Source organism: Pavona decussata, unplaced genomic scaffold (genome assembly GCF_977016875.1).
Source record: "Pavona decussata unplaced genomic scaffold, jaPavDecu1.1 SCAFFOLD_320, whole genome shotgun sequence".
Taxonomy (NCBI): Eukaryota; Metazoa; Cnidaria; class Anthozoa; order Scleractinia; family Agariciidae; genus Pavona; species Pavona decussata.
In genome coordinates, this window is record NW_028145710.1 from 167,659 (window position 1) to 191,260 (window position 23,602).

At 38.8% G+C, this 23,602-nt stretch overlaps 1 protein-coding gene across 1 annotated transcript; it reads right to left on the bottom strand.

The window, feature by feature from the left end:
* Positions 1-629: 629 nt before the first annotated feature.
* On the bottom strand, positions 630-18,237 carry LOC146454023 (discoidin, CUB and LCCL domain-containing protein 2-like). Its single transcript, XM_085095941.1, has 7 exons — positions 18,225-18,237; positions 16,725-16,928; positions 14,986-15,314; positions 14,663-14,801; positions 1,360-1,411; positions 695-1,072; positions 630-639 (listed from the first exon to the last, which is right to left on the bottom strand). Exons 1-7 carry the CDS (start codon positions 18,235-18,237, stop codon positions 630-632), a joined length of 1,125 nt encoding a protein of 374 aa, XP_084952067.1.
* Between the last annotated feature and the right edge of the window lie 5,365 nt (positions 18,238-23,602).

Genomic DNA, 23,602 nt, shown 5'->3' on the forward strand with positions numbered 1-23,602 from the left:
GGATAAATTTAAATCATTTCTGCTATTTTACACTACATGGAAACTGAAAACAATACGGTCCATTTCTGATAAGTTGCTACCATGAACTACACGAGTTGAAACTATAGACAAGTGGCTCCGGTTGATCAGGATGGAAGTGGATTGCAAAAAAAAAAAGTTTCCAAGTTGGATCCTGATGAATACTAGGGAAACTCGTGATCTTTCGATAAATACTAATTAGGCATTTGCTCTTCTTCCATCCTTTTCCTCAGGAGGGAGGGTAAATGTTACGTCAAAATTATCCCAAATAAGTGAATAAAAAAATATATTCACTTATGTTGGCATAATTTGTCAAAACACCAGCAAAATTCTGGTGACACAGTTACTTTGAAAATGTTCGGATTTTAACGGAAATCTCCTCAAAATTACCAGGAAACGGACTGCAGTTGAGAAACGAGTGTTGTTAGTTTAATGGGCCTTTAAATGAGGTGCTTTTAAAATAGGGATTTTATGGTGGGTATCGTAAAAAGTAATAAGTAATTGATTGTTACCTTTAATCATATCTGCTATTTCACCCAGAGACAAAGCCCTTCCAACAACATAGAGATCCATAACTGAACCAATAAACGACTGTGTTGTTAACTCCGCAATTATTCCGATCTTGAAAAAATGTGGATTATTTCCGATAATACAGTACGGCTGCCGATGGTCTGACGAAACGAAAAAGTGTTCATACCATCTCTTCTGCAATCTTCTTTCAATGCCATTGACGAAGACTTTGATCTTAAACTGCTCACAAGTTATCACTATACGATTCCAATCATTTATCTTGAAGTCTTCTTTGGCCAGAGTGTTGTAAAAAGACAGAAAGACAATGGAATTCCTGATTGCAACGTAAAATAGTTTTCCACTAACTGTCCGGAGTGCTATTATAGGCCCATCAACACCAGTGGATTTCATCCAAAACGCAATTGTAAAATCACAATTCGTGATGTTTACGTTAGGTACAGTACCGTAGGAGCTCTTATGACTAAAATAGACGGCCTTGCTGCCAGGACACCAGCCCTCAGTGAAGTTCACAGTACCAAAATATCTATTGAAAAAAAAAATGAAACTTGTTAAGTTAAGAACAGCGCAGTGAGACCTTCCAAATAATTATATTGCAAAAAAAAAAAAAAGGAGATGGAACTTATCTACAGCAACTCACAAGAACTTTACCCCTGTTACATTTTACGCAAGTTTAAATCTGGCCATCAGACTTTAGCATTGTAAAGTGACAGAAGAACAAGAAAAAATATTGTACTTAGCATATCATACGGTCTCAACTGAATTTCTCAGCGTCCACAGGAAGATGGTTTGATTAATTCTTCAATTACTTACTCTACGTCTGGATCGGACCCATCTAAGATCCAATGGCTGACTATGCTCTTCCCTAAAAACAACTTGTTAAGTTAAGAACAGCGCAGTGAGACCTTCCAAAGAATTATATTGCAAAAAAAAAAAAAAAAGGAGATGGAACTTATCTACAGCAACTCACAAGAACTTTACCCCTGTTACATTTTACGCAAGTTTAAATCTGGCCATCAGACTTTAGCATTGTAAAGTGACAGAAGAACAAGAAAAAATATTGTACTTAGCATATCATACGGTCTCAACTGAATTTCTCAGCGTCCACAGGAAGATGGTTTGATTAATTCTTCAATTACTTACTCTACGTCTGGATCGGACCCATCTAAGATCCAATGGCTGACTATGCTCTTCCCTAAAAGGAAACCATAGGGGTGGGTGGTTAGGCGCGTACGAAAGAATATTCATTATACACAAAAAATAATGAGGATGATAATGATAACATAATAATTATTATAAAAGCAATATATAATTATAAAAAGAACCTTCCCAGAATCCATTGCACCAGAAATATCGCAAATTCTTTATAACTTTGTCAATTTGAAGCCAAGGAGAATGCCATATAACCTGAAGAAAACGCTTGCCATAAAATTTCATTCGTCAAATTTAGTGTGATTACGTCATCAGCAACGTGACCAAACATAAAACGCATTATAAATCACTACGAAAACGGACATCCATCAATTCGAAAACAATCAATATAGTCAGAAAGAGGTCGATGTTAAATATATTGAAGTAGCTATTAATATTCTTGCATCTTAAAATTAAGGGGGGCTCTGCACAAAAGACACAAAAACCGAAAATCTTTGGAACTAGGTCGAGAGACATATCTCCCTGAGTGTGAGGTGCATTGCAATAAATGTTTGGATGTATGAACATGTTTATTAGAGATATCTGTCACAGCATTGTTATCGTGGTGACATCATGTTTTATGTGACCAAGACCCTGCGAATTTTTTTAAGGGTTTTGTAAAACTACATTTAGCCCAATGAAAGAGTGACTGCTGGGCCGCAGTTTGTAGATATTTTAGTACAAACATTTAAAAGGGGCATTATTATTTTTTCGTTTAAAGTAACCGGATACCTTCGCTGGTGTCCTTCGCGAAAAAAAAAACATTTGCGCGCCGTCTTAAATGCAACACCCATAAACTATATATCAGTACAAAGCTAATTAAATGTACTATCCGGTAAAAAATTATTTCGCTTTGATTTTTTTTACTGTAAGGAGAGTGCGTCCAAAAAGCCTAAAACGACTGACTTCTCTTTGAGCGAATTTATCGGGTATAGAATTCGACCACAGAATCAAAACTACTGCATCATATCAATTGCAAGGCATTGATCTTCAAAACCGTGTGAGGTTTTTTCGATATTCGTATTGGTTGCTTCGCAATTTTCTGTCAATTTTGATGATCAAAAACTGACCGACACGTTTTACGACAAAGGCCATTGCGGGAGATCAATTTTACAAAACGGAAATCCTTCGCACTGATTTATTGTTCGATGTCTTGGAAATCTTCGGGCGAAATTTCGAGGCAATCCGTCAAATCCTCGTACCGTATCAATTACTTTAAAGAAAGCACACTCGCGTAAAAACGAAGTAGGTTTTTTCCGCTTCTAAAGATTTACAAACATTTTATGCCTTTGCTGCGCTATATTTCAACACTGTGGATGCTGACTATGCCGACAGCCAATAGAATGAGAGAATACCTTCTGCTGAGTCCACTGAGATTACTGGTGTCGGTTAGCATCTCGCTGGAAAACAGTTGAGTGAGTGACGGCAGCTCTATTACCAGTCAGAATTTCTCGGTTTCCTTGCAAAATACCGGGCAGAATAAATTCTTCGAAGAAAAGGAAAACTGCAGTGGCCTCGACTGTGAGCTTTATCGATCCGAAAGAACAGCTGTAGGCAGAAAAGTGGTCACTGTGGTGCGTTGAAGTACTATTTGTATATACCGTTATCCATGTGAATAAATTGCCGTCGCAATCTTGCAGTTCAATATCCGAGCTTTTCTGCTTTGCAGGTAGGATGGAGATTTTTTTCACTCGCAACCTGGAGGCCAGCGTTGAGCGCAATATGCGGCGAGGGAAAGGGCCTCGAAGAACTCGATTCGTCCATTATTGTGCTTGGGCTTATGCGCTATGCGCTTATGCGGTTTCGGCAAGAGTATTCGCCATCCTTCGTCGAACACTTTCTTCTTTTTTTCCTTAGGACCATTTTTCTTCTTAGTTTTTAACCAGGGACTCTTTTCTTTCTTCTTTTTCTCCAAACAAGATACGCAAAACGTAAACAAGCGAAAACTTGTTGTGAATAAGTCACAAGTTGCAAACGTAAACGAAAGGAAGAGAAGCGACATGAAATGAACGACACCGAATGTTTTACTGCGAAAAAGGTTACGGGAAGTCCTGACGCTGACACATTTTAATTGGCTTAATGTAGCACTCGCGCGGGTGATAGAAATTCATTCGAAAAAGCGTTCTTGTTGATTTGAAATCCTTTTTTTTTTTTGGAAAATGAAACGAAACTAGTAATGTTTAATTTGGCCTTATTTTTTTTTTTTTTGGCAAAAATTGGACTCTCGAAGGTATCCAGTAACCTTAAAGATAAGCAGGAGATCTACTCACGCAAATCTTTTGAAAGTCTCCTGTTTAGCGCCTTATCAAGTAAAAATAAAATAAAAGCAAACTCGTATACGAGATAGCTAAGAAAATTTGGTAAACTCATGAATGCAAAAAATTTTGGTTTGGTTGTGACGTCACTTCCCTCCGTCCGTACGCAATCCCACAATGCTAATGCGCCCGTGTTTTTTTGGTGGAGACGATTTAGCAAAGTTCAACGTCAAAGAGAATGCCGGATAGCCGAGGTTAGCGCAGGTCGGCCGGAAAAGTAAGTTTAAAAAAGCCTCACATTTGCCTATATTACCCGTTCGTGGTCAGTGATGGTAACTTTCAGAACTGTAAAATAGCTTTACATAAAAACTTTCGATTTCGATACGACCAAAATTCGAGGAGAAGTCTCGCATCGCAAGGCACTCATGTGTTTGTAAACACATACACCATAGAGTATTTTTCTGTATTCTCCTTTTATTAACGTTTATTGAGGGACTAGAACTATTACTAATTAGAAGCAGAATTGAATTTCCAAACAGTTATATTTTTCCCGGGAGCTAACTTGTTCTCGCAAAACAAATGTCATGTTTATATTTCGACGGCTGTTTAAACAAATCATTTGTAAACGAAAATGTTTTCTTCCAGTTAAACATCGACATTTTTTCTTTATGTTACGTATTTCAGCGTTACAAAGACACCTTAATCGTTTATCACATTCTCGATATAATCGATATTCATGTAGAAATTAATTTTTTAACATTTCGTTTCTTGGCCGTTTTGTTTTGTTTTTTTTTTTTTCATTCGTATCGCACGGCACTCATGTGTTTGTAAACACACACAAGTTTAGAAGCTCTGAAATAATTCTACCAGACACTCTGGTTCCATGGGCTTGGAATGTTTAAACACGTAACAGTTTTAAGAGCAATTCTCCAGGAAAGTGAAGCAAAGTTGGAAATGAAAATTTTTAACCCCCCTTCATTTTTTGTGTGGAGGTAGGTTACCTGGAGGGATGAACAAAAACAGCCATATTTGGATCGGCAGGTGCGTCGTTGCCATGGAAACCGCACTTGATCACGTCGGCCTGAGGTCTATGTTTTGACCGAAAAATTCATTCTCAAATAGTAAAAATAAACGAGTCTGGTTCTCGAGTACATGTGAACCAATTCAAATGAAATTCTTACAGATGGTAGAGCCACTCTCCCAGTTTATAAAATTTGCTGTTAGAGTATTTTGGGTTTTATAATCAAGAAGGCAATGTTCGTATTACTATGTTGCCTGTCAGCCATTTTGACAAGAAGGAAAAACAAGCACAACCAGATTCGTTATTTCTTCGAAAGTACTCTTTCCACATAAACCAAATTAGCAGCAGGGCTTACATAGATATTGAAGTTTGTAAATATCATAAAATCTATTTGGGGAAAATTATATTCTGGCCATGGGTGTTGAAGACATCCGAGGCAAGTTGCAAAAACTTGCAAAATTGGAAATGTTGAGGTCTCCAGTATTTGGTTCAAACAGGCTTTAGATAGAGAATATCAGCTTCAGAGGTTTTTTCATTCATCTTATCTACATTTTGTTATCTACATTTGATTGATTGGGTTTTGGCCAACGAATTTGATGAAATATAAATTAAAACAAAGCCCACCTTGCAAGTTTTGGGAATTTCTTCAGGATACTTTTGTCGTATAGGATGGGTCTCTCCTAAGTTCGCTCGCTCCATTGTCTTGACCAAATCTTGCACAGACTCTAGCGGAAAGGACTAATCTAACTGCCTAGCCTCGCCGAACATCTACTTTTAGACCAAAGATGATGATGCATTAACCCGAATAAAGAACAGTCGAACAGGTCAAACACAGTCGTGTGTCGAGTATCGAAATAATTCATCAATAGGATCCATCCAGGAAGTTAAATAGATACATCAAGATCACAGCTGAGCAAATGCATGTCTGCGACGATTCTGAATAAAGTCTTTGGCTAAATCGAGCCGTACATTCCGCAGTGCACGGTTGAGAAGCGAAGAAATCGTTGTTTACGACCTGTTTACGACCAAACGTATGTAAACCGGAAATGCGAGTAGCAAAACTGCTGACCGGATGTAGTTTTAAATGCGATATCCGCGCTTTTTGTTTGTTTGTTTGTTTGTTTTTGTAGCTTCGGTTAATTGTCGCAATGGCATTATCTCTTCTTTAGATATTTTTGGTACAATATATCATTGATAGGGGGATAAAAGGACGACTTTTGATCCGCTTTTATGACTGTTTTACAGTGGTGAATAAAGAGGACAAAATAAAAGCGCTTCACTGATCGTTTTACGCAACCACATAAGCCGCCCATGTTTCCTGGATTTGTTTGTTTGTTTGTTTTTTAATTCATTGCTTATTGGATGTTAAGGATGGCCTGCATGTAAGATACGTCGCTGATCTGGGACGTTAGCGTACACATTAGAAGTTACGAAGTTGGGATTTTTGACCCACCTCTCCTCCAGACTGAATAAATAAGTCCTCTCCAAGCTGATAAATTTTCACATTCAGTACTTAATACCTGCCCAAATTTTGGCATTCTTTCTGTTTATTTATTTACTTATTTTTTGCTGTTTTTTTTTTTTTGGTGGGGGGAGGGGTGACCGGACGTAAATTTGTGCCGTCGATCAAAAACACTGTAAGGGAAATTTGCATATCGTCGTGCGAAGGAAAATATCCTGGTCGGGACAATGGGAAGTTGGTCTCTTTCAAATCCCAAAAGGGACGTTTCGGTTTGTGAGTGGAGTAGAAACAACATAAAACTCAGTCACGGTCAAAGGGATATTTCCAGGCACGTGCAAGCCTGCGGACTTGGTATAAACCATGATGAAATCAGCGACGAAATGGATCTTATTCTCTGCCATGCAGGTAAGTAAATGTAACATTTCACGCGCGAATTTTTCATTTTCTTGTCACAAATAGTTTATCATAACTGAATTTGTAATTGCATTTTCATAGTCTAAAGAGCAATCATTTTTTTTTTTTTTTTTGGGGGGGGGGGGGGGGTGGGGTGTGGCTATTATGATCATGCGTTCAATTTTCACCCAAGCTTCAGTTCAGCTTCATTTCCTTTGTTTTTGCTTTCATTCGGTTATTCTGGTTTTTTTTTTTTTTTTTGGTTTTCTTCACCATTGCCATTGTGAAAACAACCCCATTACAAGAGGGTATCATTACACTTACATCCGGTGTTGCATCCCATTACATTGTGTTACATCCGGTCAGCAGTCGTGGTTCTCGGACTTCTGGCCTATGCGTTCAGTTTATTTACCATTCTTGGCTTGTCGACTATCGCAATATCTGACTCGATTTTAGCCAAAGACGTTACTTTGGACTGTTCAAAGGCATGCATTTGCTTTGTACATCGATCTCGACACATTTACTTAACTTCCTGGCTGAATAATACTGATGAATTTAGGTGCTCAACGGCAGAAATCGCAAGCATTACGACCATGTTTTGGACTTTGTCAACTATTCTTTGTCAAGTGTATGCGGGCTACTTGTATCATCATCCCTGGTCTGAAACACAGCAAACTGGATATTTGATGGGAGTGACTGTTAGTCTGCGCTAGATTGGGTCAGAAAGACGAAACGTACGTGGAGAGAACCACGCGACGAAAGCATCCTGAAGAAATTCCCAAAACCCTCAAGGTAGGTTTTGTATCAATTTATATTTCATCAAATTTGTTGGACAAAACCTTATTTACTAAATGTAGGTAGCAGAAAAAATGATAAAAGATACTTTTGAAGCTGATTTTCTCTCTCTAAAGCCTGTTTGAGCTAAATACTAGAGCTCTCAAAATTACCAATTTTGCAATTTTTTGCAATTTGTCCCAGGTGTCTTCAGCACCCATGGCCAGAGTATAGTTTTCCCCAAATTGATTTTATGATATTTAGAAACATCAATATCTATGTAATCTCTGCTGCTAATCTGGTTTATGTGGAAAGAGTACTTTCGCAGAAATTACGAATATCGTTGTGCTTGTTTTTCCTGCTTGTCTAAATGGCTGACAGGGAACATAGTAGGACGAGCATTTTGTTCTTGTTTATAAAACCCAAATTATTGTAACGGCGAATTTTATAAACTGGGAGAGTGGCTCTACCATCTGTATGAATTTCATTTGAATTGGTTCACATCCACCCGAGAACCAGACTCGTTTACTTTTACTTTTTGAGAGTGGAACTCTTGCTCAAAACATGATCCCAAGGCCGACGTCATATAGTGCGGTTACCATGGCAACAATACATCTGCCGATCCAAATATGGTTGTTTTTGTATATCCCCCAAGGTAACCTACCTACACACAAAAATTGAAGAGGGGTTAAAATTTTTCATTTCCAACTTTGTTTCACTTTCCTGGAGAATTGCTCTTAAACGCTCTCATATTTCAGGCCACAACCAAGCATTGAAGTCTTAAAATTTTTGTAAGGGCCAGAATTGTTTTAGTAGGAGCAATATTGACTGGGTTATAATTTATCAAACATTTTTATATGAGTGCAAATATTTCTGGGAACCCTGTTAAGCAACGACAACGGCAGCAACAACGCATTTTAAATTTTGGTACCAATTCTTTGCCGTCGTCTGCAAAACAACAACGTGAAATGACCTAATTTAAGGTTTTGTGGAGAACATGAGCAAACGACGGTGAATTTTTCTTTCTCTGTTAACCTGAACGCAACTCTTATCATTTAAGGCAACTTTCGTAGCCGTTTACTAATCTTAAATGCGTTTCCTAGCAACAATCAATAATTTTTTCTTATTACTTGGGCGGGGAGCCCAAGTTATAAAATAAGATTTCTTCGTACCTGTCAATTAGCAAAGAGGGCTCTACTGCGCGTGCGCTACATGTTGGCCGTATAGTGCATGTATTCACCATAAGCCGCCATTACGGGACAAAAAACAAGGACGTAAAATCAACACAACGAATAACTTATTCTTAAAATAAAACAGCTAGTATGCGTGTTGTCTGCTAACTCCTTCTATTGAACGAAACTAAGGGGCAACTTTCCTTTCAGGACGGATATTTTCCAAAAGTTCGACCTCGATCTCCCTCGCAGACGTTCTTTTGGCTCATCTCGATAAATCCCCCGTCAGTGTCAGACGTAATCGATAAGATCAGGCCGTAAACACTGAATTTACATAGAGCCGAACAAAACATTTCATTTCTCTGACCGCAATGTAAAAACGAAAACGTGCAATTAACTTTAAAGATTCAAGACCATTCCGTGGGTGAAAACCTAAGGGTAAAGTAAGGAAAAGTAAAACTAAAGTTTCGAAAATAAATTTTATTCGGGGTCCACTAGAGCGATAAGATCTATTTACCAGAACAAATGTTAACACCGAAGGTTTGCTAATGCACAGCGACAATCAACGCTTGACGTATTAAAATCTTTATTTACGTTTACTTGGATAAAGCCAAAATGTGATCCTTCACGGGAAAACAGGGAACAGGTGCACGCACGGGCACGCCAAATTGACACGCTAAACATTCGACAGTGAGTGAAATGACACGCCGGCTTCTGAGCAGTGCATCAGAATGCACGGCTAATTAAATTTGTTCTTTTGTTCGTATCGCATGATAAAAACAAAGGTGCGTGTTGGATCGAACAGTGGAGTGTGTCAAGCTCAGCACCGGGTGAAATGGCACGCCAGCAAGTAAAATTGAGGGCAAGTGACCAACATGACACGGTTGCCGTGTCTAAGATTTTGAATTTTATTCAATTTACCGTTTCTCGTCTTGACAAACAATCGCAAACTTGATCGGCACGCGAGCTGTGTTTCATCCAGCGGTATAAACGTACATTTACTTTACAAACAATTAAATATTCTTCACATATTTTCTACAGTACCAGGGAGCTCTCCTCAATCGAGTGTGAAACCAAAATTATTCAATGCATCTTTATTAGACGAGGGCTACGAGAAAATGTCGGATGACTCGTGTGTTCGTTTCAGCTGAACATAAGGCGCAAAAATGAAAACTTTCAAAGGAAATTACCCTAAAAATTCGAGTTTATGTTGTGAATGAAATTATAACAGTAGAAACTGAAAAAAAAAATCTTTCACTCGGGGTCGAGTGTCAGCGATAAGATTGATTTATTGAGACAAACGTAAACACCGAAAATTTGCATATTCATACTAACAACAGCTGAGTATCGCAACGCTAAATGCATTTTTTTTACGTTGGATAAAACCAAAAAAGCCACTTAGGCACCCGGGCTTTAGCAAAACTGAAAGCCTCTTCCGACGTTACAAATCGTTGGGCGAAGCCGTTGTTTGGATGGATAAAGGAGCTACCACTCTGAAAACACCGGGAAGATTTCGGTCACGTGCTAGGCAACCAAAATCGTTTACGTGTATCAAGTTTCATCCGGCGACACCCCGTGCGCCTCAATCCATCCTCGTATCCAATCTTCTCAACCCACAAAACACGTAAATAGCGACTGGGTTCGAGTCTGTGATTTCCCCGTGTTCTCCTCTTCTTGACTTTTATTTAGATTTCAGTAGGAGCAATATTGCCTGAGTTGTAAATTTTACACATGCAATGAAGAGAGAATATAACTTTAATTCAGGAGTAAACTAGTAACAGCGATTAATCTTAATGTCAGGCATCAATTAGTTGTTCACCTGCGCTGTGGAGCTTCCTACCGCTTAAAAATCCGCGAAAATAGATGGATAAAAAAAGCAAACGGTGGATCTAAAGAAGGAACTTATGGAGTAATTCCTTCCACTGGATTTGACCTGCTTCTTTCTCCTTTCAGAAGGACACTGTTATGCATGCTCGGTTATCTTTCGTTGTATGAAGCAGCTGCAAGGTGAAAGCACTTGGTCGCCATGACTGATCTTCAGTTTCTCAGCTAAACAAATATCAATCCGAACCAAGTTTTTAGCTTAAACACAAAAAATCTTGCTGTTTCTTGTAAGAAACACGAAAACTTAAAGTTTAGGAATTTCCTTCCTAGCTGCAGCACTTGATTTCCATGTATTTGTGGTAAAAACAAACCGGCTTAACAGTCAAACTCCAAAGAACTTGAAAGAACTCGTTGTTTTGGACATAAATGAAGAAACCAACGAAATGTACAACTGGCGTGCTCAGCCAATGAGGAGAGAGCATTTTCGCCGCCTGACCAATCAGGAGTAAGTAATTTTGCCTGACGGGGAAGGAAAATTAAGAAAAATTGCCCTCTGTAACAAAAAATCTGCATTCAAAAAAACTTTCCCCTCTGTATTACATTGTTATTGTGATGAGCAGTTTGCTTCAAAAGTATACATAAATGAAGAAAGGATGAAGAACTACTAAGGTTATTTCGTTCATACGCTAAGTGGGTTTCTATAAATGCTATTAAAAAATGGAGCTCCTCTTTTAGGCTTGGCTAAATTGTATATTACCTAGAATAGATATAATTTTTCCATTTGTGGTAGCTTGGAATTGAGCAAGGGAAGTTAGAGCCGTAATGAGGGCCTGGATTAAGCAACATTATAATATGACAAGGTAGTCTTAAGGTAAATCCGCGCGTTCTAAATGGTTCTTTCCTGGTCGGAATTTTACCATACGGACCGTTTCCACGGAAACAGTCATAAGCCGTGTATTTTTGTTTGCGACAAGCGGGAAATTTGAAAATTTGCAGCTAAAAGTGCGAAAAGAAAACCTGAAAATACTTTCATTCTTTGCAAAGAAACTAGCCAAAAGACTGGTTCAAACATTGACGAAGAATATTATAAGTTACAAAGCAATTCTACTATCCCGAAGATCTGGAAACCTCTGAAGCAGGCATCAGCGAAAGCCAGGAAGCCATTGACGATTTCATAAACAAGCAGAAAAGTGAAAACACAAAAGGAAGATGTCTACTTATATGAACACTCCACTCCGTTTTATTGGAGTTAATGGCTTGAATAATCAGACAACTGAAATTATACCTGCGTCTGAGCTTGACCACCATTTGTCAATTTATTTTTTATGAGCGTACGAAGGAAAAATGGTGAATACAAGCCAGCAACATTTTCAGTTTTCAGCTCAATATACAGCGATACTTATCTGAGAAGAAATATCCATTCAACACACTCAAGGATAATGAGTTTGAAAAATCGAGAAGAGTTCTAGCTGCGAAGCAAGAGTCACTAGTTCACGAACACGACAGAATGCAAGCTGCAAGCCACTCAGGTGATAGACGAAAACGAAGAAGATGCTCTTTTTGAGGCAGGAGAATTCGGCGACTCCAATCCAGATGCACCTCAAAGAACTGTGTGGTGGTTTTTATCCCTACACTTGGGTTTCCGTGCCAGAGATGAGAGCGATGAGGACAATGACTTAACGCTGCTTCTTTTAAAGTTGAATATGATTTTCACAGCAACCTTTTCTTGATCCGTACTATGTGATGATAAATTTTCGGGGATCGACGAAACCATTTGTGAGTTTCAAAAACAAACCGCAGTTGTTGAGATTTTCGTCAAATTCCGCTACAAATCGTTCTTGAAGTCTTATTTATAATCAACATGATTACATGTAAACGTTTAGTAATTTTTTTTTTCAAACTCGTGGTACCGTAGCTTGTTCTTTCCGGGTTGCTCGCGTCACGGCGACGTCAAACCCTTTGAATTCAAGTGACCGGAGGTGCATTTTTATACGAACAAGTTTACTCCGAGTGCCATATAATAAAGTACGTACTAACCTAGCTTGCTCGAGCCGTACAGGGGAATATTGGCCCTCGGTCGTTTTTGTACAAACCTCGCTGCGCTCGGTCCGAACTGCCACGACATTGGGCCAATATTCCCCAGTGCGGACCTCGCGCTCGGTTAGTAAGAGGTTAATAATTATAAAAAACGCCAAAATACAAAACAATGTATCGAATTTTTTCCCAAATCGAAGCATAATTATATATCTCTGAAAATGTGTGGCTCCCCTTAATTTTCTTTTTGGATTCCAATAAGCCTTTCAAAGATCTGCTTGTTCTGCGTAGATATAAACCGTGCAAAAATAATCTCTGTTTTAGCAGGCACCACTGCAATCTCGTACCCAGAGTCCTCAGATTCTTTGGCCAGCGGTTGGTCGCCAAAAGAGACTCTGGGGTACTGGAAGTTTGTTACCGCAGGATTTCTGCGGTAAAGCAATAGAAGCCGTTATGGAGCTAAAACAGAGCAGCCAATCAAAACAATTATTATTTTTTTTTTTTGATTTCTCCAGAGTCTCTTCTGGCACCCATCCACTGACCAAAAAGCCTGAGGACTCTGGGTACGAGATTGGCACCACCGTTAAGAAACCCGACTTCCTTGGACCATTGAGAGATGCGCAAAACGTATGCGCTGTAGCAGAAGAAAGCACCGTCCTTAACCGGTTGATTTGTCTCCATTTGGAGACAATACATCAAATATCTGACATATCAAACTTAGGATGATGACTTCATAAGTCACATGACTACATCTAAATAAGCATTTTCAATAATATATTACTTTAGTCGGTTCTACTCGTAATAATAATAATAATAATACTAATAATAATAATAATAATAATACTAATAATAATAATAATAATAATAATAATAATAATAATAATAATAATAATAATAATAATAATCTTTTATTTACAATTCATCAAGTATTTACAGAGCAAAAGCGATACAACAAAAAGATGATAGAATATGAAAAAAAAAAAAGGTAATGTCAGATTTCAAGGGCATGTCGACTTTTTACTATTGGATCACAAGTTTGTGAAACGAGTCCATGAGTATGAGTCCATGAGTATGATGGAACGAATCAGTTATAAATATGACGGAATTTAAAAAAAAAAAAAAAGTTAAATGAAATTCAGTATTTTAAAATCAGCTCCTCTTAACCAAAAAAAAAAAGTAAATTAAAAAAATAAGCATCTCTCAAATGGCCTCTTCTGCAGTTTCAGTGTCAATGTCCGCGTTCTTGATGTCAAGTTGAATTCTTCCAATTTCCCTAGAACTTCTAAGACAGACGAGTGCAGATATAAACAAGTGCGAATGAAATTCGGCTTCTGATCCATGACATGGTTTTGGCATATTGCTCCCATTTCTTGATAGCAATCAGCTCCGCTAATCGACTATAGTATCTCAAGCATTCCTTTCCCATTCCTCCGGTTGTAGTGTAAATGTTCAATGTCGAGAACATGCTTAATGCTCGATATGCTCAATGTCGAGAACTCTCCTTGAGTTCTCCATGAGTACAGGCGCATACCGTTCATGCATACCGTGGTAATGAGAACAAGAAGGCAAAAAATTGCGTCATTCACTTAGACGTAAATAAAATCAAAAGAAAGTGAAAGTATTGTTAACATTTTAAAAGCCGCTTTAAGGTGCATATGAAGTTATGTATTTAAAACGATAATCAATTCCTTATAAAATTGAACAATTGTGCCCTACTTAACGTTAATTAAGGTCAGTGCATATCTTATGACGATAAGCTATAGAAACTGCAATTTGCACAATTGTAAAGGCTTGACGTAAATTAGCCAGAGATCAGAAAATTTGTGCTATTAATAGCGGAAATGCATGAAGATACAAACGATTGGGACACTTCAGGCAACTTTGACCATGCCAGACAAAAAGAACTCCAGTCACTATAGTTCCCATAATGAATTTCCCAGGAACAAAAAAAAAAAAAACAAACAGATTAGTACTGAAAAATCGTGAGTACCTTTACAGCCGTAGAGCTCCACCCTCATTGATATGTGGTTATGCCAAGCTGTTGGTATGAATCGGATGTAACGAGCTTTGATTGGTTTGTTCAGGTCGTGATTGACAGTGGTGTTCTTGTCTTTGTTTGCAACAAACTCCTAAATCAACAAGACACAAAGCAATGAATAATGATACTCGTTTTATAATTTGCTGAATGTGGTTTTGCTATCGAAAAAAAAAAAGAAGCCTGATATTGAATGCATTACCGCTTTTCTATTGTATTGTTAATTGCGTCCTATTTCTTTTTAAAAGCCGTATTTATATTGAGACCGTACACAATACCTTGCTTTGATTTTCTCCTTTTCCGCTGTAGTACTGGAACTTAAAGCCTTCGTAACTGTATTGAAGTTTGTACATCTTTACCCACTGGCTGTTAGCTCCATTTCCTTGTGTTGCCACACGTGTTACCGTAGTTTGCAGATTACCCAGGTCAATTTGCAGCCATTGATTGACATCATTTGTTTGAGCTGACCATGATCCTCCTACATTTGAAGTTGCTTGTAAGTGAAGTCTGCCATTGCTTGCTGCATGATAAACATCGAGTTGTGAAGAGGAACTAATTTGCTGGTCAGCAATCGTACCATTTCCCATGCCAAGAGCTCCTCGGCATTCTAAGAATTGACACGAATACAAATTTTATAAGGGTTTCAAGAAATGGTGATGTTCACTTTTTCTTGACACTACATTGTGAATTCCGAGCAACACAATCTTTGGGAGCGGTGTACGATTACCCAATTACATTCGACTAATGTTCCACTAATGTACCGGCTGCTGGAAAGGCAGTTAAAATACAGCTGTTTTGATGAGGTAGGGGTCAGGCTATCTTTAAGAGGCTCATGGATTACGACTAGTCGCGGGAATCGTGGAAAACGGCAAATGTCTCTCTTACGTGGGCTTGCTTCTCACCCCTCCTTATCCTGCGAAGCAAGCGTTTCCGTGGAGTTCGCTGCACTGAAAAGTCGATTTCCCTATTTTGGATGCGTGCAAAATGGAGGAAGAGCAAATAAAAAAATGATAATAGTAATTAAATAAAAAGGGGAGAATAGAGAGGAAAGAAACCCTTGCAGGCAAACCCCAGTACTTTGCAGAACGCCCTCTTGACACCTTCTCGCTTGAGCAGGAAACAGCAAGGAGTGAAAGTAACCTCTTTGCGTTTTTCCCTTACGAGCATGTCTTTTGGCTCCTTAGCGATTTCATGTGGGGATTGCTGGTTTTCTATTAAGTGCCACTTTCCCATTAAAGCAGATCAAGACATGTTTGAGGTTGGGCACTGATAGTTGATACTGTGTCATGAAGGGCAATATTTGTTTGGGGTGATGTTTTTTTGTTTTACTGATGGCAATGACCTTTCTAAAAATTTGACGTCTAATAAATCTTTTTCGATCAGATTTTTTTTGGTAGCCTCTATCAAGATTTAAGCTACACTAGAAACTCTTTTGCAAGCGCATCTTCTGCCCATGCAAACAGCAGCTAATACTTTCCGCTTTCGATGTCTTCGAGACTGCTCTCCGGAAGAGATCCTGTGGAAATACCCACTGATGATCGGCTATATCCACGCTCGGCAAGGATAGAAAAAGCTCTCAGAAAGGCATTCATTGAAAATATGGTCCGCCATCTTGATAACGACATCTGAATGTGACTGACAACTCACGTTTAGATGTAGAAAACGATGCTAGCAAGATTAGTTCTCAAATTAGTGGTAATTACTATGGTGCGTATTTTTGTCGTATACCATAAAGTTTACAAAATTGTTAATACTTAATTCATTATTGATAGATTTTGACTGTTCATCTACATTTTATGGCGATGAACTATATCAAAAATAAACGTGTCTGTTTTCGTGCTCCTCCCTCCCGGGAAAACTAAATGGAACTGATTATGACTCCTTTGTAAGATCCTGACCTATTTTGTTTGTTAGTCACTGAATATTTTACTCAATAGCATGAGGTTTTCTGGTTAAATTACCAATCTGGAGAGTCTCTTTTGCGTTAGTCCCAGGGTTAGTGTGAGTCAACACAAACCTTTACAACTGAGTGTGCTGATATCCTCGCTCCAGGCTCCTAAAAATGCGCACTGAATCGAGGCAGGGCCGCTCAACCTGTAACCATTCAAGCAGTGAAACGAACAAGTTGATCCATAGTCTTGGTTTGACGTGAGACATTCGGGGGGATGAACACGCACACCATTCGTTAAAGTAAGGTTTTTACATGGTTGTACCGGTGAAGCTTTTGCAGAAAGGAGAAATAAAAACAAAACAAAATTATGTTTCAGCCAGAAATGTATAGATGCGTCAGTAAAGCAAAGTTATATTCAGCATCCCTGTTAATTATTCCTTCGCGAAAACACAAAAGATTACATGAACGAGGTAAATATACTAGCGGCAAGGCCTAGAGAACGCGAAACACCATAAATGACAATAAGATGTGGTACTGAATAATTCTGAAATTAACTACAGAAACGTTTGAAGCTCAAGAGAACATCTAGACAAAAACATGTAACCAAGTAAAATGCAGAAACATAGCGGGGGGCTTAGTCAAGTTTGTCAACTGCTTTGTGATAAGGCCCGAGAGAAAAATCGGGTCCAGACGTGTGGAATGTGTGGAAAACTGGACTCAAGTATAAATCACGTGTTTTGGGGGAATTTCCACCAAGCATGTTCAAGACCCCTGCGACAACGGGGAGATAGATCGCGCTGATATCGATCACCCGCTTTACTGACGCGAGTTAGTTGAATTAAAAAATGCGACAAAAATTGGAGAAAAATCGCAAGTGTAAATAGGACGTAACGATTCACATTTCTGTAATCTTAATTTTGAAAAAAACATCCATTGTCAGCAATGTAGCACATGTACGTTTCTCGCACGCTTGTATAAAACTGGTGACGAGGCATTGTTTTCTCTGATCTGCCACGATTTCATTTTACGGAGTACCGCCTTGTAACTATTGTTAAGCCTGACGTCGTGTATCTGAAGACTAACTGTAGTTAAAGTGTATATGACACAAAATTAATATTTCTCGGTTTTTAGGAGCTTGATAGGTGTACAAACCGATTTTAATAATAAAACGTCTCCAAACGTTTTGAAAACCAGTTTTTCGGAAAAAAACCCTTTTTCCTTTTAAAAATGCCCCTGGACTGGGACCTAATATACCACATAATAACGTCAGTCTACTTGACATTGTCCCCGGGAGTGTCGTGTTTTCGTTACAAAACGCTTGAAAATATGGTCGCATTCAGCAGCATTATTCGCTTATATCAGAGATGTTTTCGAATCTCTCGATAGCTCCAGCGAACAAGAACAAGCGGAGGAGAGCGGAGGAATTTTTTTACATTTAAATATTTCAATTAGTTAGTTGTTAGTGTTATTAGATTAGTTTAATTATCTCATTATCTCTTGTAAATTTAGCTCGTTACTTCAGTTCTTTTTAACTGCTAGAGAGAGTTTCAATAAACTTAAACTTACTTACTTAGGAGAAAAGTAAGTCGTCGTGGGTCATAATTAACCATAGATGGCTGGACATACCGAAGCGTACCATGTTGATTTTTGACGATCGTCAGCTGTGCATATTGGAAGCGATTGTGCGTCGAAATCTGTTAGCGTTTAGGCAAAGCCTCCTTTTCAACTGTTAGCTTTTACGAGCGGAAAACCAACAACCAATCCTAACGATTAATTCATACAGGAAGCTGAATGCTCTTACTTTATGTCAGTTCGCGCGTGTGTTGAGATAGAGGACGAGCAGAGAATTACTTGTCCTGTTTTTCAAATGATATAATCTGTTGGCCTTCCAGTTGATTATTTCTCCCACTGAGAAAGATTCCTAAAAACCACGAGTGCCGTTTGAAGCCCAAAAACACTGAAACTTCGAGAAGCAGACTAGCAGACCTTGAATCGCTTTAACTAGAATAACTTTGACGATTTCTTCCAAAAATGCTGGTTCTGAAGAAGCTTGGGCATTTTTCCTTGGTATCATTGTAAGAAATCAGTACTTATTAGGCACTCCGGCTCCAAAAAAACGACTCCATGCAGTTCTACGAAGTGGCTTTACTACGCCACCATTTTTGTTTTGTCTTCCAGTAAGTGATATCACATACGCTTATCACGTGATGTTTTGGCCGCGCGTGGCAGCGACACTTTTTGAGTCAAAATAGCGCTTTTTCGAAAAGGGTACGACGACGTTTGGAAAAATTTATGCAAGTTTTATGTTTAAGTAGGTTTTTGTATGTATAAAACTGTAAAACAGAGAAGAAACAATTTTTGTGTCATATACACTTTCAGGCGTAGGTATGACCCCGAAACCAATGTTACGTGCGTAGCGATTCTCACACTACGTGCCATGTAACCAGGCCTAAGTCTTAATTGTAATCACAGCTGATTTATTTAAATAATGTCGTTATTTTCTAAAGAAACTGTTGTGCTGCGTAGATGGGGAGTGGAAACAAATATTTGATTTGATCAACAGAGTTGATAAGGTTATTTGGCCACCGTAAAGAGATTTTCTTTGCAGCACTCAACTCTCTTTACATTGGCCAAACTACCTTATCAACTCTGTTGCTTATACCAAACATTGATTTATTTTCGGTTAATCGACTTAGGGTAATGAAGATTAGTTTATGAATCTTCAGAATGATGTGGGAAATACCAAGAGGCCAATCCAAGAACGAAAAAACGACTTTTTGGAACTTTAACGCCTTGCAAACAAAACAGCCGAATCCAAACGGAAGTTACGAACCAGGCGTGCGTTTCTCAAAAGTCCCGAAAGCATTTTGGGCCCGAAAAGCTATTTTACAAGCACAATTTTTATTGTGAGAAATTCAATTTTGAAATCTTAAACGTTGAAAACTTTACAAGATGGAGAAGTACATGAGGTTCGGTTTGTATGAAGAACTACCAACGTTTGGGCCTGAACACTTTTCGGAAGTTTTGAAAAACAAATCCTGAGAGTCCATCGAAAGCGATCAAACCATTTCAATGAGCGAGCGTTGTGAACCGATAATTCAAGGATTCTGTGGTCATATTACAATATTTTGTTTCTAAGCTTTGAATTTTCTCCACTTCGTCTGCGTAACATTCTTCTTCCAAGGCGGCACATTTACTTTTTTCTTGATTTTTGCCACTTACAAAGTATTTTGAAGGACCACTATGTAGCATACTGTGGAGCTCGTAGAATTCAACTACCCAAATAAGCTTTTTCCTGCTGTGTACTTTTTGGTTCGCGAAAGGCACGACTCCGCTACTCGTTCTAAACTTGATAAACTCTTAAGAGTGCCTGACTGTAACTTTCGAGAATCGCTGGCCAAGCTTGAAAAATCGAAACTCCTGATAATTTGCCTGAAGTTCACTTTTGGGGAACTATCTTCGAAAATATTATTTGAATGCTCTGGAAATTTATAGTTTTCGAGAATTTTGGAGAAAACAAAATTACGGGTTTTGCCTCATTAATTATGCAAAAATCTCACTCAAAATTAGCCAAGTTCAATACGCTTGTGTTGAAAAAGTACGCAACCCTAGAAAACGAGGTCGGTTTTGAGTAAGAGCATTACTCACCTACTTTCCACCAATAGGACCTATATAAACGTTTGTAGAACTTTGAAAGGTCTTATGGTTCTTTTAAAAATTGGCATTTTGAGGACTTCGCGATGAGGTGAAAATTAACAGACCTACTTTTTAAGGTGACTGAACACAGTTTTGGAAAATCTGAGTACCTGTACTTCTGCGTGATGCCACATTTAAATGCTAATAGCTGTTGAGCCCATACTTGTTATAAGTAATAAACAATACCGCAAAAGTTAATTTGTGAAGTTGGTTTTATAAGGTGGGCCGTTTCCATGGCAATGGAAGAGATCGAATGCAACCTAATAAAGCTAGTTTTTCCATTTATCGGAAAATCCACTCATTAGATTTTTATTTAAAATTGCACACATGTAAAGTGGCCTATGACATCTTTATGACGGGAACTTCACGCGATTCTGACAGACAGGTGTTTATTTATTTACAAAAATAAAGTTTTATTATATTCTTGGGCATATTGCTGATTTCCTCTGTCAGTTTTTTATTTTTTCTGTTTCTGGTGTCCGAGACGTAAGTTTGTCTGAAAGCATGCAAAAATATATGCAGCTTCTCATTGATTGAATATATTTGGAACCTAAAGGATAGAAATATTAAGTCTAACCACCCGCCGAACATAATCAGAAATATCCCGGAATCAATAAATAGAAGACTGTCCGAAATCTCGTCTGATGAAGATGTATTCAAAGAAACAGCACCCCCATATCAGGAAGCATTACTAAAGAGCGGTTATTCCTACAACCTTAAGTACCAACAGGCATCGGAAAGAACACCAGATCGAAGGAGACGACGTCGAAATATCATATGGTTCTCAAGAAAATTAAGGCATGGGTCTCTAGTCATTTACTCAAAAAAGCATGGGGGTGGTCAATCTTCTGAAGTTTTAGCCGTAACGTCGTAAGACTTTGGCAGCTTAATATGCTTACAAATGTTAACATATTGGCATACACAACTTATGTAGATTAGGTCACGTGACCATTTTTGGATGCAAATTCAAGAAAACTTTTGAGCAAAAATGGCACCACTTTTTATTGCCTCCTGGGGGCTGCCTGTAGTTTTAAAACTTTACCACTGTTGGGCACTTCATTTCTGTGCCCGGGCCTTTTTAAATATTTCCTCAATTTTGAAAATAAACGGCTAATTTTACTTTGGAGGGACTGGGCACTAGTAAAAAATGCCGTTTATTTTCAAAATTAAAGAAGTATTAAAAACGCCCGAGCGCAGAAATGAAGTGCCTAACAGAGGCAAAGTTTTAAAACTACCGGCAGCCTTCAGAAGGCAATAAAAAGTTGTGCCATTTTTGCTCAAATGTTTTCATAAATGTTTCGGCCGCAACAGGTCACGTGACCTAATATGCATAAGTTGTGTACGCCAATATGTTGACATTTGTAAGCATATTATGTTGCCAAAGTCTTACGACGTTACGGCCAAATGTTCAGAAGATTGACCACTCCCTTGCTTTTTTGAGTAAGTAATAATTAGAGACCCATGCCTTAATTTTCTTGAGTTTAACCCACCGTACAACAAGAATGTGAAAACCAACATAGGAAGAGCGTTTATTAGCCTGATCGACAGGTGCTTTGCAGCCAATCACAAAATAAGGAAAATATTTGATAGAAACACCATCAAATTAAGCTACAGCTGCATGCCAAACTTAAAACAAATAATAGACGGACACAACAAAAATATCTTGAAGAAAGCCGACCAGCCTCAACAAACCCAAGTACCCAAATCGTGCAACTGTAGGGACAAGGCTAACTGCCCATTAAAAGGCGAATGCTTGGTAAAAGAAATCGTATATCAAGCAAAGGTTGGAAAATTATTGACAAAGCCAGAGCTTACACTAACATTTCAAAGCGATGCAATCTCTGCATCGCAGAGAAATTCTTTATAATATGTAGGCCCGAAATGGCAACCTTAAGCAAGCGTAATGAACTCTTGTCTACCTGCAGGCACCGAAGAAAATACATTCTTAGATACAATAGTTAAACATACGCGCGCGCTCGTGCATCTTTTAAAATTTTTAAAATTCTGTTAGCATTCGTTTTAACGGTCAAATATCACGCGTTCATATTGCTGATGTAGCCTTTAACGATACTTCAGTGTGTATGGAGATTAACTGAGGAGTGGATCAACCTCGCGTTGATCTACGAAACAAGTTTGTATTAAACTCCATATGTCCTCAAATTGAGTAGTCCAGCTACTTTTATATATATATATATATATATATATATATATATATATATATATATATATATATATATATATATATATATATATATATCTGTGCGAATTTGCAAAAACGTGCCTGCTAGAACTGGGCCTGAAGCTGGGCACCGCCCAGCTTCAGGCCTCTGTGGTTCTCCAAACTTGAGGGGGCTTGCCGTCAAGGACCAGTCTGTGAGCTAGCCCAGGGTGAGGGCTTACTGCTGGGGGGTAGCTCTTGGTTGTGTGTCAAAAGCTCCGGGGTGGGGAGGGGAGGGTATTGTAGCCTTCAGCTTGGTCCAATTTGCTGTTTTTCTTAAACCAGGGTGACTTAATTCTAATGCCCTTTGACCTCCCCCATAGAGACACAGGCTGTTGACAATCAATTGCATCAAGCTGACACAAAGCCTGGAGTGTGGCCTAAATGCAGGTGAGTGACTTGCAAGTTTGTGTGAAAAGCAGAGGGGTGGGGAGGGAAGTGTTGTGAGACTCAGTTAGGGTGAACTTTCTGTCTCTGCGTAGGTTAAGTGCAGGTATGTTTTTGAAAATCCAGGTAGATATTAGCAGTCAATTTAAGTGGGCTTGTCCCAAGTTGAGCTGCTACATGCGAGACTTAGTACATTTTGCCTGCAAACTCAATTTTTGCCTTCCAGAGAGCTATTTGCCTGTGATATCTGTGCGAATTTGCAAAAACGTGCCTGCTAGAACTGGGCCTGAAGCTGGGCACCGCCCAGCTTCAGGCCTCTGTGGTTCTCCAAACTTGAGGGGGCTTGCCGTCAAGGACCAGTCTGTGAGCTAGCCCAGGGTGAGGGCTTACTGCTGGGGGGTAGCTCTTGGTTGTGTGTCAAAAGCTCCGGGGTGGGGAGGGGAGGGTATTGTAGCCTTCAGCTTGGTCCAATTTGCTGTTTTTCTTAAACCAGGGTGACTTAATTCTAATGCCCTTTGACCTCCCCCATAGAGACACAGGCTGTTGACAATCAATTGCATCAAGCTGACACAAAGCCTGGAGTGTGGCCTAAATGCAGGTGAGTGACTTGCAAGTTTGTGTGAAAAGCAGAGGGGTGGGGAGGGAAGTGTTGTGAGACTCAGTTAGGGTGAACTTTCTGTCTCTGCGTAGGTTAAGTGCAGGT